Source organism: Dipteris shenzhenensis, chromosome 12, assembly GCF_047967505.1.
Source record: "Dipteris shenzhenensis isolate YYH24624 ecotype China chromosome 12, Dip_SZ_1.0, whole genome shotgun sequence".
Classification (NCBI taxonomy): domain Eukaryota; kingdom Viridiplantae; phylum Streptophyta; class Polypodiopsida; order Gleicheniales; family Dipteridaceae; genus Dipteris; species Dipteris shenzhenensis.
Window position 1 is genome coordinate 9,103,284 of NC_141607.1, and position 18,225 is coordinate 9,121,508.

Below are 18,225 nucleotides of genomic sequence, written 5' to 3' on the forward strand. Positions count from 1 at the left end.
CTTTAAAGCATCAAGCATTTCCCTCAAAGCCTATGGCATGGCCAAAACTGTCTACAATGAAGGTACCACTATGCTCAATACAATGGAGCATTGAGTGGACATGAAGGACACTTTCACTACTATGAAGCTACAAGAAAGTTGCTTCCAATGAGAGAATGCTATCAACATGAGAGCCACGAGGTTGAATTGTAACTTCTTCACCCCCCCTTTGAACAATTTTCCCAGTCAAGTTAGGAGTTTTGATAATGGTTTGTATGCAATCGCAATAGCTGTAGTGGAAAGGTCATTGGAGATCACGACTAACACATGTACAGGCACACATTTCACAAGAGAACTGCACGAGTTGTGAGTTAAGGTTTGTGAATTGGAGAAGACCACTCACCTGCAAAGCAATGTTCCAAAAAAGATAAGAAATAAGAACTTGCAAATGTTTGAAATGACATAGGATTGGAATTCACCCATGACCGTAGCCAAGGTTTGCTACTTGTAACAAATACTTGCATGAGCTCCTCTGCCGTCTGGAATATTGGCCAAGATTGTAAAATTGAATACACACAAAGTGTTTCTCACGGACATGTATGACACGTTCTTTAGTGTGTACATCACAATGCCCTTTTCATTGCACTCTTCCACAAGCCATGCGAAGAGTGCTTTGCGCTCATTCACAAATGTGAGCTGCAATTTTCATAAGTTAATTATTCAATTGAACATAGGCTAATTCGAACAGTAAGAAATTAATGTGATAGGTGCTCACCGTTGCACGATCCTCGTTTCTTAGACCATATGCAATAATGAGTTGATCTGCTGCTCCTTCGTCAGTGTCAACCTTGATCACAACAAATGATATTGTGCCCATTGCCATGTCGATGTGTTTTAGAGACTACAGTTCTTAGTGATGTAAGGCACATACTTTGAAAGCTTGTGGTCATTTAGTAAAGTGATAGTCCCCTCAAGTGACTCTCCTTTGAGTACACTAGTTGTGGCATCAAGATGGATTGAAAATTGACAAGTGCCCTTCTCACTAGTGGCCCTCTTCAGCATTGTAGGTCCTTTAATCCTATAGAAGGAATCTATTTCTAACTTATCTTTGAATTGCTCAACATAGGAGTGAGGGACAACAAATGTGATTGTGTCACAATTGTGTTGATCCGTATAGTCAGCTCTCAACACAACACGATATTCATGATCTTTGGCTTTGTATGTCCCATACTTGACCAAAGGTTTTCCTTCAAAGGGAAAATGCAATCAGTCAATTGCCATATGTATAGCACTGGAAGTAAGTTGGGATTTTGCTAGGTGTTGTTATGAGCAAAGACTATTGCTTTGGAGTTAGCATGTTCATTAGGCAAGGGTAAAGTTTTCACAACATCATCGTTTGGCAATGGAAGATCATCTAGTGAACTTTTAATTGGTGTTGATGACACTTTGCTTGCTGCAAGCAGATAAGAAAGTAAGTCACTTCTTTTGCTTTTTTGTATTTATCTTTTATGGTTAATTTGCATTACTTGTTTAAACATTGATGCAAATGAAGATATGCAAATGACAGATGTCAAAAATGTTTAGCAATTGAAATATCAAAATTTTAAATGAGGACAAAATAATTATTTGGTACAAATGGCATGAAGCAAAGATTTATAAGACAAAAAGAAATCATCTTTGAAACAAAATGCATGGTGTATTTACACTTTTAACTATTTTCAAGGCAACTGAATAAATGCTTTTTCGGCTTAGATGCAACATTAATCTGGCTAGCTGGGAGACTATTTACTGCCCCACAATGCAGCAATGATTTCGCCATTGCAAGTACCAAAAAATGCCTAACATTTCATCAAACTTGTCTTAATAGCAGGAAATGAATTCGTCCAAAGCAAAAAGACATTGTGAGGCATTCGACAATTTAAACCCCCTCAAGTTTTCCAATTAGTCTTGCTGTATTTTTTCGCTGCAATAACATACTTTCAACGTATACCTTATTCACCTACAAGAACAATATCCTACCCTATGAGCTAATGTGCATAAATCCACCATATTCTACAAGTTCATCGTATTGCATAACAACGTGCATAATTTCAGAGAGTTTGTACTTTGAGCAAACGTTACCTGCATGTAGCACAAAACAGACACGATAAGCAAGTGGACGCAAAAACAAGTTGAAGAATCCGCAAGTACAGTAAACAGACGTTCACTTTCAGCATATGCAACTTTTGCAACAACTTGAAACGATTTGTACAAGAGCAATTAGAGGCTCCATGTTCATAGGTTTGCCCGAGCTCGTTGAATCTACAAAAATAAACATGTGCACCATCAAGAATAATTAACACAAGAAGAAGCATCACTTTTGCATGCGTGTGTTTCACCCAAAGCCTACATGCAACACCTGAGAAGTTGTCCGCTTCTTCTTCTTCTTCTGCGACTAATGCCTTTCCATAGCGCTTTTCAAGTTCTGCAAATGAAACAATGACTTAGCAAATCGAATACCAGAACTGGAGAATGAAGTGATGAAGATGAAGGATAAGATGAAGACGAAGTTTCCATCGCTTTTGCGGAGAATCTTCCTTACCAACAGTCATACTAAGAAATCGAAATTCAACAGAAGATGGACAAGCGAAGCAATTATTTAAGCACATAGATGACTACTTCATTTATAGGCAGGGAACCATGTGCTACAACTGCAATTTGTCGTCAAGCGAAATCTTCTTCATGAATGCACAAATCCAATCCGACGAACTAGAGTCCAACATGTCGTGAAAAAGTCTACACGAAACGACGGTAACAAATGCTTCTCAGAGGAAGCGGGATCGCACAACAATAGGATTTAAAGGGCCAATTAAACAAGGCAGGCCAACCAATCAAGAAATGGCACGTGGCCATCCAAAATAAAGCAAAAAGAAATGAAATTTCCTTTCTAAGTATACCGACAAAAACACAAAGGATTAAATATGTCATCCTTGACTATACCCATCAATGGTTACAGTCGACAGAGGATAGATCCTCATCGTCCGATCCGTAGCCTTTCATAATGGTAAAAGGTGTGCACAAAATGACCGGTTGGATTCCCAACAACCAGTTAAAATTGATCGGCAACCCAACGAAGCCTTCAATGCTTAAGCGCCATCAAAATGATCACCTGATGTGCAAAGATCAAAATCTGATCTATCGGACCAAAAATCACGATCATATTAGACTATTCGATTTAAAGCTTGATCCTATGGCCAAAGAAAGGCGATGCTTGTGTACCCTTCGATTGGAGTCTCCATCCTACGGATGCGCCGTTCGATTTTTGCTACGTGTGCGACCTGCCTCCCCAAGTTGTTAATGATCGAGAATGTGGCTCCAGTTGCCGCTTTTCCTGATAAAAAGGCGAGCGACCAGCTCTCGGCATATGGCCAATTGCCGACGCCCACCTTTCCTCCCGGGACGGAGCCGATTCCCAAGGGGAGGCCAAAGGAGTAACTATGTCATCCTATGAGTAACTCTTTTTTTTGGGGGGTAACTTGGCTTACCCTGCAAAGGACTGTCTGATGTGAACACTCGAATCAGACACCAATCTTGCTTGTGCGACATGAGATTAGATTTAGTGTTATGTAGGACAGGAAGCTCACATTTGGTCATCAAGGATGGCGGGGTTTCGATGGGCAGCTCGCCACCCCCTCATCGCTACGTCCCTCGCCGCTCTTTCAGCTGGATTCGCTCTGTCCGCCTCCCATACACCGTTGAGCGATTCTCTGGACGCCTTCATCGTTGGAAGCCAGGGTCTACTTCGGTCATCACGGGCAGTTTACACGGTCAAGCCCACACTCACACTATCTTTTTTCGTGAGCCGACGGAATAGAAATGTTTCCGCCTCTCTTGACCTATGCCTTCAGCGATTGCAAATTGTATATGTCGGCTACTTATAAGGGAACTCAATCTCTACTTTCTCGCTTTTTCAAAGACCGAGGGTGGCTTAAAAATATTTCACCTTGTTTCTGCAGTTTGCAGCTAATTCCCTTGATTACAAGTATTCTTTGATGTGGTATTATTACAAATCCGAGGAGTATTATGAAATGCGCTCATTGGTTAGTACCCTCTTTTCAGTGTTGCTTGCTTGGTTGTTCTTTTCCGTCGCGACTTATTCTTAGCTTTAGGATTGATATATAAAGTTCTCCATCGCTCTTTATTTTAGGCGCCTGGGAACTGGAAGATTATTAGGCTAGTCCAGCCCACCAGGTTTAGATAGCATACGCTGAAGCGCAACCTGCCCATTCGCTAGTCATTTTTAATTCTTTACTTCCATCGAAAGAGATAGCATTACGTAAATCTCGCTGAAAGCGAATTTGACCAGAAAAAATCGAAGCAACTGACTTCTTTTGCAGAGAGTTTTCCAATTGTTCCGCTTCTAGTTATTCTACGCAATAATTCCCCCTTACTGTATTGATTCTACTAATACGTATCGTGGCATTCATTCAATACTAAAACCGACTCGATGGGTTTTATTACGGCAAGTCCATAAAAGCGTCTTGTACCTGAAGAGAGAGAAAGATGCCCAATCATATCTAGCATCAAAAGCTTTGCCTCCAGTCCAATCCATTTTTGCTGCGCATGAAAAGGTGTTACCATGTACCCAATGAGGGCGGCTACCTAAGAGAGAGAGAGAGAGAGAGAGAGAGAGAGAGAGTTCATTAAAGTCTTCGGAAGGCTGATGAGTCTATGAGACTATAAGAAACATGATACAACAAGCATCATCACCCATGCTAGATGCTAAATGCTTCATAGCCATAAAAGCATTAGTAGTACATATTCCTAACACATCATCATCTACATCATCATCATCATCATCATGTCATATCAAATCGTTTGGCCCAGTATAGCAGATACTAGAGGTCCCAGAAGAGGGTAATGAAGGACTTAATGACCGGTGGGCTGTTGTGGTATAAGATTAGCTAGTAGCTATCTGTGTGTGCAGTCCGGCATGGTCTGCTGGCTATGGCTTTGCGTTTGACAAGGGCCACGGTAACTTCTGTAGGTTGTGCCTCGGGCCTGAACATGGAAGGGATGTCTCCAAGCATGATATGTGCATCCTCCCTCTGTCGGTTGTGTCGTATCACTGGCTTTGGATCTCTACCTCACCGACTACCTGTGGAACGACGGTCTATGTGATTTGGTTGAAAGAACTTTGTGATCATGCTCTGAGATGACTGTGCCTCTATCCCCCGTCCATGTCTCTGTAATCTGTGTAGATGAACCTGATGCCTAACTGGCTCATGGATATGAGAGAGAGAGAGAGAGAGAGAGAGAGAGAGAGAGAGAGTTTATTAAAGTCTTTGGAAGACCGATGGGTCTATGAGACTGTGAGAAACCTGATACAACAAAAGCTGAAAGGGGAGATCTACTAAGCGAGCATCAACACCAATGCTACATAGCCATAAGAACATCAATATGACCCTCCCGCCATCACCACTATCATCATATGTCATCAAAGTACAAAGCAAATCCGGTCCAATGTGTGTGAGAGAGAGAGAGAGAGAGAGAGAGAGAGAGAGAGAGAGAGAGGATATTAACATCCACGGAAGGCCTCGCGGGCCTATGGGACAAAGTACACCAAATAGAAGTGGAAACTCATACAAGTCTCAGAGGGTTGAAACAAAAAGCACAGTAGGGCCCTTGTTGAGTGCTATGATAGTCTAAGCCATAGCTATAGATCTCAAAACTCAAAAACACATACAGATTTGGAGCTGAGAGTTTGGCACTGAATCAAAAACCGAAACCTGGCACCATAGTAGCTCTCTGGTGGGCTGCAAAGATCTTCCGAATCTACGTCTGTCGAGTTGTCTCACACTGTGGCGCAAGGCGTGGTCTCAACCTCTGTATCCGGTGGGCTATGTCAAGGGTGACCCCTCGTCTCGGGCGATCGCCTTTGAGGAGGGCGGAGATAGGCTGATGAACCTCGATGGTGCGTGCCCTGGTCACTCTTCATATCGTGTGTGGACTCTGCATCCCTCGGTCGGCGGTATCGTGTCGTCTCCCTCTACTAATCTACAGTGCTCGCAGGTCAGCTAGCTCCTCCTCCTCCACCCCACTGTATCCTGGAGTTGGCTCAAAGGCATAGAAATCTATGACATGTTGCTGTGCTCGGTGTGCCTCCACAGCCTGCGATGCTACATCTGCCTGATGTTGTTTGATTTGTCGTCGTAGCGTGTCTTGGTGCCATCTCATCTCAATTAAATAAAGCCCAATGCAAACCTGATCTTGAAAATGGATCAGTTGGATTACCTCCTCCACCCTATGTATGAGGAATACTCGCCTCTTATGACGTGCCAGTCGTCGTGAAATCCATTGTGCCTCATGTGCCTCAGATGGCCAAGGCTGGCTCACATGTGATGTGCGATCTCATCTCTTTGCAGTCATCATTGTACCAAGGATTCTGAGGCATCGTCCTAACTAGGACATGTGCTGCAAGTTTGGGCGTGGGGAAGGATCTAACAGTGGCGTCATGTATCACTGTGACCAGGGTGTTTGAGGCCCGGTTGAGGTCTGCATCATCTGTGAGTAGGTTTGAGGGTCTAAGTGGCTCACGTAGACTAGGTTGAGAGCATGGTCAAAGTGGATCTGGACATGAGTCGGTATGGGGGGGCTCTCCCTAGGGGTGGCATAGTAGCTGAGATGCTGAAAGTGAGGTGCGAGTGGTCATCTCCGAGCGGGGGGGGAGGCACAATAAAATCATATGCAAAGGCCAGGGGACCCATAGGGTAATTTGCTGTACTAGATCTACCCTCCTCCATGTGGGAAACAAGTAAGTCCGTCATATGATTGCTATTTCCGGAGGCCGTTATATATAATCAGGCCATGGACTGTTCCCAACTCAGGTAGATGTCGCTTGTATCTTGTCACATGTGATGCTCTGCTGAGTGTCTCACAATCCCAAGCTCTGCTGGGTCTAGCCGGAACTATGAGGGATTCAGAGTCAAAGTCAAGACCCACCTGCCTGTCTCCTATGCGTGCATTAAAGTTGCCGAGAAGGAGGATATCTCCCTGCCTAGAGAACTCCGCAATGTCATTATATAGCGTCTCATCCAGACTATTCCCCTCTGTAGTGACCTCATGTGCGGAGGATGATGTATCTGGGGGGAAGTAGCACAGTGGTATGAAAATTGGTTGTGCCTCCAATAACATGACTGGTATCCACATGTGTCATGCATGCTCCTCTCTCTGTACCATAGATATGGATGGCCTCAGGTGTGATCTAAATAGGGCAGCTATACCTCCAAAACCCCGTATCTCTCTGCATCTCCTTCCTATAGGCTGACTCCCATGTACATCCCGTCATTGTGGGCAGCCCTCTCTTTGGGCTCTCATGTGTCTTAGTGTAGAAGAGAATGTCTCTGTATGTGTAATCTGTTTATGTCTCCAAGAAGCCCCTTGGATCGGACGAAAGGGTGCCATCACAATTCCACACAGCCATTTTCAACCTGCTTTGTGCACTCATCTCATGGGTCCGACATCGTCATAATTCCCCGTCTTCTTTCTCCTCGCTATCTCCTCTTTCCTAGATAATCACTCTACCATCCCTATATGCAGGCCATTTTCCTGCTTCTCTTGCTGCCTTTGGAAAAGAGAGAGAGAGAGAGAGAGAGAGAGAGAGAGAGTTTATTAAAGTCTTCGGAAGACAGATGGGTCTATGAGATTATAAGAAACCTGATATAACAAACTGAAAGGGTGGAGCTACTAAAATGAGCATTATCAAGCTGGATTGAAGGAACTAGCCTTCCCATGCAATGTAAGGGAGGCATTTGTGTGGTAGGTACTAGGTTGTTCTCTCCATGCCAAGGAACTCTAGGGGTATAATATATGTCTCTAGGAGCAAAAAGGAGTAAGGAGTGGATTCCTTGACTCCTAGGGAAGCTTGTGAGAAATCGATTTTGGATTTTCTCAATTTCATTCCATCGAGAGACCTAGAGACTGCCTCCCTAAACCTCGACTTCATTTAAAATTGAGCTTTCAAAACCAAACGTCAGCTTGCCTGCATTTGTTCTCAAAAGCATGTAGCTTCTCCAACCTACTTCCATGCACATGTCAGCATAGGTGGCCCATTTATGACCACCCGACACCTTGATATCCAGGTACCTAAAGGACTTGACTGCCTCAAGGTGATGCCCCCGTTACATGATACCGGGTAGGGTATCTCTGTGAGTTTTGGCCAGCATAACTTTTGTTTCCCCCACGTTGATTTGTAGTCCGCGGTTCTGGGAGAATAAAATGCATAAACCCTTGGGCATCTGCTGTTTTTTGTCTGCAAAACCACATCATTTGCATATGGCACCAAATAGAGGATCTGAATGCTTATATGTGGCCCCTGGATGCCCTATTGATTCGCATGTGTGAGGATAATCTCCTCAAGCTGGTCAAGGCATAAGCCGAACAGTGTGGGGACTATAGACGTGTGTTAGATTTGTACTTCTAGCCTATTGAAACGGTGGCAAGCTTGGGATTATAGATGGACAGCCTACCACTGTTCTAGTATAGCCTTGAGGCTCCATCCATTCCACTCACCTACCATGAGGGGAACCAGGTGATCAGAGAGGATCTATTGCATCTCCACACATACAAGACGTGGCTAAGCTTTTAGTTAAACTCAGCTTCTATAGATATCATTGTTTACATATCTTAGAGGAGGGGTTTACTGGACCATCGGGTTACACCCAAATTTATCTCTCACATGCATTGAGGATCTCGAATGGATAGCTTTAGGTCTTTTCACATAGGCTATTGGTTGAGACAGGGTGGCCAGAGGGCATCGGACATGAGAGACGGATTTGCACTTTATGTGGTATGTAGGAGACTGAGACAGAGGCACTCTTTGCATTCAGATGCCCCATATACTATTAGATCCATGGATGGCATCAATAGAGTAGTAGTTTTGGCCCACTTAGTTTTTGGCACACCCTGATGAACACACAAGGTTGTTTCCTCATGGAGGACTAGAGACATAGAGATCAGCTCATACGAGCGTAGAGAACAGCATAGAAGCGACCTAGTCAGAGGATGATCACATGTTTTTTCTCTAGGGGCTGCAGGGGACTAGACGCTGTAGAGAGCCTGTCACCAAGTTGTAAATACTCCAAGTAAATATAAAGTTGACCTTTTATTAAAGAGTTCTTTCTTTTATTTTCGCTCTGGTCAAAGAGTTCTTTTATTTGATCAAAGTATTGACTTCAGTCAATGAGGCTTGCTTTCTGCCAAAGAGACTTGGTTTCGGCCAAGGAGGGTTGACTTCAGTCAACCATAGCATTATGACTCTGGTTAGAAAGATTATACTATGATCAAGGAGTTTCGATTGCTGATCAAAGTCTTTAATCATGTCAAAAGAGGGTGGACCCAGAGAATTAATGTGTGTGCATTGTTTTGCATGGTGGGGATGACCATAGAGGCTAGGATTAGTCTAAGATTTTATGTCGCATGCAAGAGCTAACAATTAATAGGTGCCATTGTTGAGTACCTTGAATTAATTGTGTAGTTACCAAGAGGGGTCTTTTGCCCTACTTTTATGGAGCACATCTATTTCCCTAGGAGGGGCTTGGAGAGCTTTACAAGATTGCCATATTGAACTAGTTGATGGTTCTAGATGAGGTGAAGGGTAGTTAGCTATTTTTTGGGCATTGACTCCTCCCACCAACATTGAAAATGAACTCCCTCACATTTTGTAAGCAAAGCTTGTTGGATTGGGGTTGGTCACCTCCCCACCTATGAGCCCCCAAATGAGCAGTGCATTGGGGGGGGGTGTGGACCATAGGATAATAGAATGGGTCATGGGGCTGCCACATGGGCTGCCATGTGGGCAGCAGAGAAAGGGAGATCCCTTGCAGAGGAGAGTTTCCATGGAGGGCAGATCTGGGAGAGACATTTCGAGGGGCTTTTCATAGATGGAAAGGGCAGACTTGGGCAGACTTTCTAGCAAGAGATGGCTGCGTGGGCAGGGCGGTGATGTCAGCATGTGTTTGTAGCGGGACATAGACTATCCTCACTCACTTTCTCCTTCTCAATACTAATTGCAAGTGCAAGATGATGCACTCAATACACAAAGTGATGCTGTGGATGTGAGTGAGAGAATCAGAGGGAGATAATGTAGTGGACCTCAGAAGAAAGAAAGAAAGAAAGAAAGAAAGTCTATTAAGAAGGAAAATAGATACATCTGAATAATGAATGCCCAAAGGGCTGAATACAACTGTATGAAGGGGTTGAAACCCTCAATGCAAAATTGGAAGACCAGACTACCTAGAGGAGGTGAATCCTCACTAGATCCTTGAAGAGGCTGAGGCTACCCAGCTGGTGTGCTGCGGGGAGGCTTGACTCTGCTGCTCTGAAGGCTTGAAGGCCTGAGGAGTGGATGAAGACTGAGGGCGAAAGGCTGTTCTTTTATAGGCCGATAGGTCAGCTTGGACGACTTGGTCAACACAGGCCGTTGACCTTGGTCGGCTGGTCAACGCCGACCGTCGATCAGACCGACAAAAAATCAACGAGTTGACTTTTGACCCAAAAGTCAACTCTTTGCTTTTTGGCCTGGATGACATGGCATTGACTGTCCGTTGACTGTGTACTGATTGCTGATTGCGCAGGGCTGCGTGAGTGGCTGTACGGACGCTTGTGTGGCCGTTGACTTGGCTGCCTGCACTAGCACAAGCTAGCATGGCCACGGGCATGTGGATGCCCGTGACAGTGTACCAACTGTGTGGAGGTGTTCTGGGACCTAGAACAAGGCTGAGCAGGTGGCAGGAACAAGGCGCACAGAAACACGGCTGTTTGGAAGGCTTATGGGCTGGTTTGGGGACAGGAAAGAAGGTTGGATCAACCCGGGCCACTGGCGGGAAGCCATGTGGCCAGGCAGGTCAGCAAAGGCCTCCACCTGAAGCTCTGAAGGGCATTTATAGAGCCCCCCATCCAAGTTGGCTGGTAGGGGGGATTCTAGTTGGTTGGTCGGCCATTTTGAAGGGGGTTCAGCCCCTATAAAAGGGGGCCCTTGGGGCCTCCAAAGGCATCACTTGGAGCAGCCCTCAGAGAGCAGGAAGGAGCAGTAGAAGGACCTACCTTGGGCCTATATTCAGGAGGTGAAGGAGACCTAGAAGAAGCTGCAGACTTAGCTCAAGAGGTGCTGCCCACCTAGGCTGACTATCTGGGTAGCAAGGTGGAAGGATCATTGGACATAGAGTCTATGTAAGCTCATAGGAGCACACGGGCTCAGAGATCTAGAGGTGCTCGGCAGATAGTAGGAGAACCTTTTGGTAAGATCAGAGGCCATGGTTTGGTGGGACTCCGCATCTCTTTTGTATTGTGTCTGGGTTTGGATGGACAGGAATATATCAGTGTTGCTTCTATATTTGTCTTGGATGCACTGTCATCAGGAGCAAAAAGATTACTCTTTTTTTTTGGCTATCTATACATGGAGGGACTGCAGTGAACTAGTGGAGGTAGAGATTTGGTGCAGATTCCACTTGTGCTCGCTGCCTTTCTGCTGGGGAGACCATCCAACATTGTCTTTGGGACTGCAGGCGGGCACGGATTATTTGGAAAGGGATTGCTAGGCTAATGAGTAGCTTTTCACCCTCTACTATCTATATTACTTGGGGATCAGTAGCTTGGCTATCCCTTTCCGGACCTCAGGTTCTATATGAGAGACATGACCTCTCTTGGGCTTTACAGGTTCAATGACAGGTAGTTGAGGCATGTTTCTTGGGAAACTGTTATGCTTTATATTGCACAATTGCTTCCGTATCAGTCACCGATGCGCAAAAGTACATCAGCTGAAGATTTCACACACACACAACACACACACGCACGCGCACGCATACACACACACACACACACACACATATATATATATATGTATGTATGTGTGTGTGTGTGTGTGTGTGTGTGTGTGTGTGTGTGTGGGACAGGCTATGGAGATATTTTGGAAAAGCAAATCTCATAAAAAAGCTTTGCGACTACTACCTATGCAGTCTATTTGTTCACCCAAGACTCATGGGGGGCTGAATATTCTCAATCTCCAGGTTCATATGTTGGCAAGAAAGAGCACTATGATTGCTGATTTTTTTCAGCAAAAACAACCATGGGCTATTATGTTAGCAGCTATGTGTGGAAACATGGCCTCCCATGCATATGGGCACTGGATTACAGATCACTGGGAAGCAATTTTGTCTACCTTTCAGGGGAAAATTCCTGGTTGCCCTGTTTCTACTGCTTTTATTCATGATTGGAAGAGAATTCTTTCATATGCAAAATGGACAGGTGCTTCCTCTCATCATGGTAATTCTTTTCGATTGGAAAGCATCCATTGGAGCAAGGTGTTTGCATCGCCTCTCGCTTTACAGGCACCTATTAAAGCATACAATCTCATGAAATTGGGCATAAGATTTGTTGGTGATGTTGTGGATCAACAAGGTTATATGCTTTCATTTCCACAAGCTTGCAGGACATTCTCCTTGGGTCTGCATCATAGATCCATTTGGAGAACACTTTCAACTATGTTGCAGCCATTTGTTCCGGTTTCTCCACTGTTTGCACAGGACAGATTAATGGACTGGAATTTGACTTCCTTACCTCCTGCTATCCATACGCTCTCAATACACAATCTGACCTCCTCGAAGGTTTACAGATTTCTTCTTCCACAGCCATGGATTGACAAGCATGCCAACACTCTTTGGAATTTGGATAGGCCTTTATCTTGGTGGCAATCACGACTCATGAAAATCTGGAAAGCCAAATTGCCATTGAAACAGAGGCTTTTCTTTTGGAGATGTATAGTGGGAGCCTTTTCCATTGGGGTGAAATTGGCAGCACGCCGCATGCTTCCCCTTTCTGCCCCCGTTGCTTTCATCCCTGCGAGACAGTTCCTCACCTATTATGGTCTTGCCCACACTCTCGCACATTGATCACTCATGTCTCTCATTTACTGCGGCTTCGGTTCCCTTCTATTAGTTTTGGGAAACTTTTCTGGATGTTTGGATGCCTCTCATCTCAGATGTCTCCATTACTCCTTTTCTTTCACTGGACTCGCTTTTGGATATTATGGACCATTTGGACACAGAGACTGCATTCTAGGATGGGTCAACAGTTTCCTCAGGCATATATTTTCTTCAGAATGTCCCTCAAGCAATCCTTACATGACAGTCTTGCTGCAAGGGACTTGGATGCTACTAGCCTTGAAGTGTTCTCTACTTGTTTTTGAGTTCTTCCATTGGGCTCTCTTTTGGAGTCCATTGCTAGTGTGTGGGAGACTTCCCATATTGTAAATTTATGAGGATATAAATACACTGGATTTTACCGGAAAAAAGAAAGCTTTTATTTCTATATAATAATTACATTCATAGTTGCTTCAAAAAATGAAGTAGCTACTACTCAAGAAAAGATCTCAGTATAGGCTGTATACACATCCTGATCAATCAAACGAGTCTGAAAACAATCGTAGAATGATTGTTGCAGAGATCGTTTGAAAAAAAGAAAGGATGAAAATAGTGGATCACCAAAGACTCTATGATTTCTATCCATCCATAAAGTCCATAGGGTCCAATATCGCATCCATATAAAAAATAAATCAAAACCCTGTCTCTGGGGATGAAATCCAAACAACCAGAAAAATCTGCCAAAAGTAACAGTAGGAAATCGCTGTCGAAGCCTCTGTCTGATGAGAGCAATGAAATCAGAAGTATTTGGACAGGACCAAAAAATGTGGAGCACTGATTCAGTAGAGTGCGAGCATCTGTGACAAACAGCTGAAGCAATATGTCTGTGTGCGAGTAACTGTCCAGATGGAAAAATGCCAAGGAGAACTCGCCATAGAAAAAGCTGTTGTCGAAGAGGGACTTTGTAATGCCAAAGGAGACGCAGCCTTTTTCTCCACCACTTCATTGGACGATCCATATGCCAAACAATATTTGCTTTGTTGGAAATCCAAGGTGGAGGTAATAACACTCTATACAATGATGACACTGTGATATGTGAAAGCTTCAAAGGACGGACATATGAGGAAGGAGAGCATAAAATCCAATCCTCAAGCCGATGCGGTATTTCTAAATGAGGTATCGGCAAGTACGGTTGGAGCATTGCTGAAATTTTATGCCATAAAGGACGATAATGAGCTCCCAAGCCGTATTTGCGTGCAGCCAAAGAAAAAGATAGAATTGTGCCATCATCGTGAAGTACATATGCCACAGATGAAATGCCTTTGAAGGAGAGAAAATAAGAACGTCGAGGTTCTTGTATGGCCAAAGGTGGGTGGAATACTTTAGACCAAAAGAGATTCTCTACCCTCAAAGAGTTGCCCAAGAGAGAGTTCCTGCCTTTCCATTCCAAGTGGGATAAAATGTGTTTCCAATCAAGAAGCAGAGAAGAAACAAATGGGCATCCTCTGATCTTGCCTTGGATAGAGCCAAATAAAAAATCCCACTGAGTAGGCTGCCAATGTCCAAAAGCAGATGTATGAAGATGTAATAAGAGAGAGCGAATCATAAAAGCCCAAGGCTGATCTCCTTGTAGAAATTGCATCATCATTTTCCCCCTGTGAGCAAGTAAATGCATTTGAATATTGAGAATGTTCAGACCCCCGTGCATCTTTGGAGAACAGAGACGATGCATGGAGAGTAATCTGAGACTTTTCTTGCCATGTTTTGAACGCCAGAAAATTTCCATGATAGCTGACATAAATGAAACCAAATCTGCCTTGGTAAACATAGTGAGAGGCAGATAAAATTGTATGTATGCTATCAAAATGGATTGTGTAATTCGCAGACGAACATGTAATGGCCAAGTTGCAAGCTTCCAATATTCAAGTTTTGCCCTCAACTTTACTAGCACCCAATCAGTTTGTTGTGAACGGGTGAGTCCCCATCCTAAAGGATAACCAAGATGTCGAATGAATTGAGAAGCAGGAACAATTTCCCCAGGCCACAAAAGGTTGTGCCAGTCCTGTGAATGTAAGGGCAACAATTTTGATTTTTGAAAATTTACCCGAAGGCCAGCAGCCAATCCATATGTAGAAAGAGCATGCATAATCATGGACAGATCAGCCCGAGTATTTTTTGGAGTAAAGAAAGAATCATCGGCATATGCTTGAGCAATCATGGTGCGACTGCCATGGATCTCCAAACCGTGCAGCTGGTCCGTGTCCAAGAGGTGATCCAGATATTGAAGCAGTGGATGAGTGGCTATGGCAAAAAGTAAAGCACTCAGTGGGCATCCTTGTCTGACAGAGCAAGCAAGAGTCCAGGATGGAGAAATATCTCCTGAAAGTATGCAGGCAGCTTCACTATCTTGATAGAGCCAATTGATGAGTTGCTGCATTTTTGTGCCAAAACCCAAAGCCTGCATAGTCGATGAAATGAAATCCCACTGAACTGTATCAAAAGCTTTGGCAATATCAACTTGCAATAACAGAACATCCTGCTGTGTGTATTTGGCATATTCAATTCCAATGTAGGCATTAGCAATGTTATCAGTGATATGCCTACGCGGGACAAAGCCATATTGCGCAGAATGCAACCCATCATGTAAAAACCCCTTTAGCCGAGTAACAATCATTTTGGTAGTGACTTTGTATATTACAGGCATAAGAGTGATAGGTCTCCAGTCTACCAAAGACTCACAAATTTGTTTTTTAGGAAGGAGTTTAACAAGACCTCTCTCCCGTGTGTTTGGCATTTTCTGATGTTGCCATGCAGCATTCACCATAGATAGTAATGGATGCTTCAAAATGGGCCAGTATGCTAGAAAAAACTCGACTGTCAAACCATCCCATCCAGGGGATTTCCATCTGCCACATGATTTGATGGCATCTGACAGTTCCCTCTCAGTAAAGGGTTCTTCCAATTCCAAAGCCTGAGTAGGGGAAATGATTGGAGAAACATTTTTCAATAGTAAATTTCGTGCAAGCAAAACTTGTTGCGAGGGAGGCGCTGCAGAGCCAAATTGCTGAGAGAAGTGATGCACACAAACAGAGGCAAGCTGTGACCGTGAAGTAGTCCATGATCCATCAGGCATAAGCACTCTGCAAATTTCTGTTTTGATTCTCCTCTGATGCAAACTCTTGAAAAATTCTTTGGAAGAGCAACCTTTATCTGTGAAGGCTCTTTGTCTTGCTCTAGTCTCCCATTTTGCCAGTTTCCTGTGATCATTGAGTTTAAGACAATGTCTTGCCTGACATAATGTGGTTTGCTCATGCATGGACAGCAAACGATGATGACTGAGTTCAGTGAGGTCTTGACAAGTAGACTTGGCCTGAGCAATGGTTTCCCTCAGAGTCTTCATGTAAGACTTGCCATAAACTCTAATCACCATTTGCATTTTAGAAATAAAAGAAGCCCAGGCATCATCAGCATGAAGATGGCTGCTTGATGAGAGACAATGAGCTGCTTCAGTGACCATTGCCTTAAATTCAGCATGTTGCAAATAACTGTTGTTGATGATTAAATGTCGCCTTTGTGGCAATCTATCATCTGGCATCTTATGAAAAGATAACCGCAGCCATAGTGGTGCATGGTCTGAATGCACAAAGGCGTAGTCAATCCACATTTTGCATGCGAAATCCCCATTTTGTTGGGGAGCAACACTATACCAGCGATCCAGCCGTGCCTTATAAGCGGAAAGAGCATTATGTTGAAAAGTATAGCCCGGTGACAAAGGCTGCAATTCCTTCCAAAGGTCCACTAGATCCAAATGCAAGAGTAGTTGAGACCAGGCATGCCTTTCAGGAGCTAACATATGATCGTGGCTGGAAGTGTTGTCTCCCTGTTGTGGAGCATTATTGAAATCCCCACATATGTAGGCATGAGATCTCCACGGGTATTGTTGCATAGAATGCCAAATTACAGTTCTGTCTCGAGATGACTGAGGTGCATAAACTGAAGCAAATTCAAACACCTCTCCTCTAATAATGCATTGGAGAACAAGCCATCTGCCTTTGTTGTCATTTAATGCAATGACTGGTTGAAGCTCATGTTTGATCAGAAGGACAACCCCTGAGAAAGAGTGCTCCCCAGCATAGAAAATGTCATACCCACAGTAGTGTCCTGTCTTGCCTGCATAAATATGTTGGTTGTGCTCTTGTAATGCCACTATGTCAGGTTGAAATCTGTTGATGTACAACCACACAGATTTCCATTTCCTACTGTCACACATGCCCTGGACATTGAGTGTAAAACAGGTGATGTGAGCAGTCATATATATAGATATTTATAGTATGTAACAACTGCAGCAAAATGCATGAGGTCAGCCTTGCATTCCTATCTCAGGGTCGAGGCCTCGCCCCTGAGAAGAAGTAGTCGCCTGAGAAGAAGACAGCAAAGCAGCAACCTCTTCTTCAGGGAAGAGTGTTCTACTGGCTGTTACTGCAGCCCATGTAATCCCAATTCCTGTATTGATCTTTGGGGTGTTTCCGCTAGAAGAGGCACCATTCCAAGTGCGAGGGGTTGGGATTCTTCGAGCAGAAATAACCTTTCTTGGGCTTTGCCAGCCATCAGTTGAAGGTTGCTTTCCTTTGGACAAGGATTGAGTAGCATGAGGTGAATTTGAAATGAGATTCGCATTGATAGCTACTGAATCTTTGCCTTTATCCTGACTCCCAGAATGCTGTCTGCTGCTTTTGTTTTTGTTTGCAACTGGAGTAGGAGCATCTTTAGTGGGCATGTGGACTGGCAAGGTGACATGAGGCATTTTATGTAGGTTCAGTGGACATTGTGAAGCCATGTGTCCAAACTTTTTGCATTCAAAACAGGCCCCTGCAAATAAACCCCATTTGAGTTTATAAAAAGCACTGCCCATGTTCACATTATTCACCGTGACCGAATAAGAGTCCGGTGTGGGATTATCAGTATCCCAAAGAATGCAAAATCTGTTGGAGTTGCCATTGGGCCGTGGTGGGCAGACCACTTTACCTAAAGATGCTGCAATTTTAGGCAAAAGTGAGGCCATACATTGTGGGAAGTCAACAACTTCAACCCAAACCGGGCATCTGTGTTGGATTAAAGCTTGAAAGTCCCGTGTGGGAGACCATGGCAAAACATGCACCATTTGCTGCCCAAAAAAGAGAGGCGAGTGTTCCAAAAGCATTTGTCTGTGGATCTCATCCACCATGATCACCTCAAAAAAGCCCCTGGCTGCATAATGTACTTTACGAACAAAAGAGCCAGCCAATGTGCGTGTCAGCCAGTTACCTATCTCTGCAGCAGGTGGCATCCGGCCTGGAAAAAATAATATGAC

At 44.1% G+C, this 18,225-nt stretch overlaps 1 protein-coding gene across 3 annotated transcripts in view; it reads left to right on the plus strand.

Moving 5' to 3' along the window:
• The first annotated feature begins 3,440 nt into the window (after window positions 1-3,440).
• Window positions 3,441-18,225, plus strand: part of LOC147895776 (Protein kinase superfamily protein) — a 151,092-nt gene continuing 136,307 nt past the window's right edge. For 2 of the 3 annotated variants that reach the window (XR_015541886.1, XM_087382521.1), the window contains exons 1-2: window positions 3,443-3,785; window positions 3,975-4,058. Coding sequence is in view for 2 of the 3 variants with exons in the window: in XM_087382521.1 (XP_087238647.1) it covers window positions 3,618-3,785; window positions 3,975-4,058 (252 nt within the window). In the remaining variant the exon portion in view is untranslated. Of the gene's footprint in view, window positions 3,786-3,974; window positions 4,059-18,225 lie in introns of all 3 variants that reach the window. The other variant, XM_087382522.1, reaches the window with a different exon arrangement.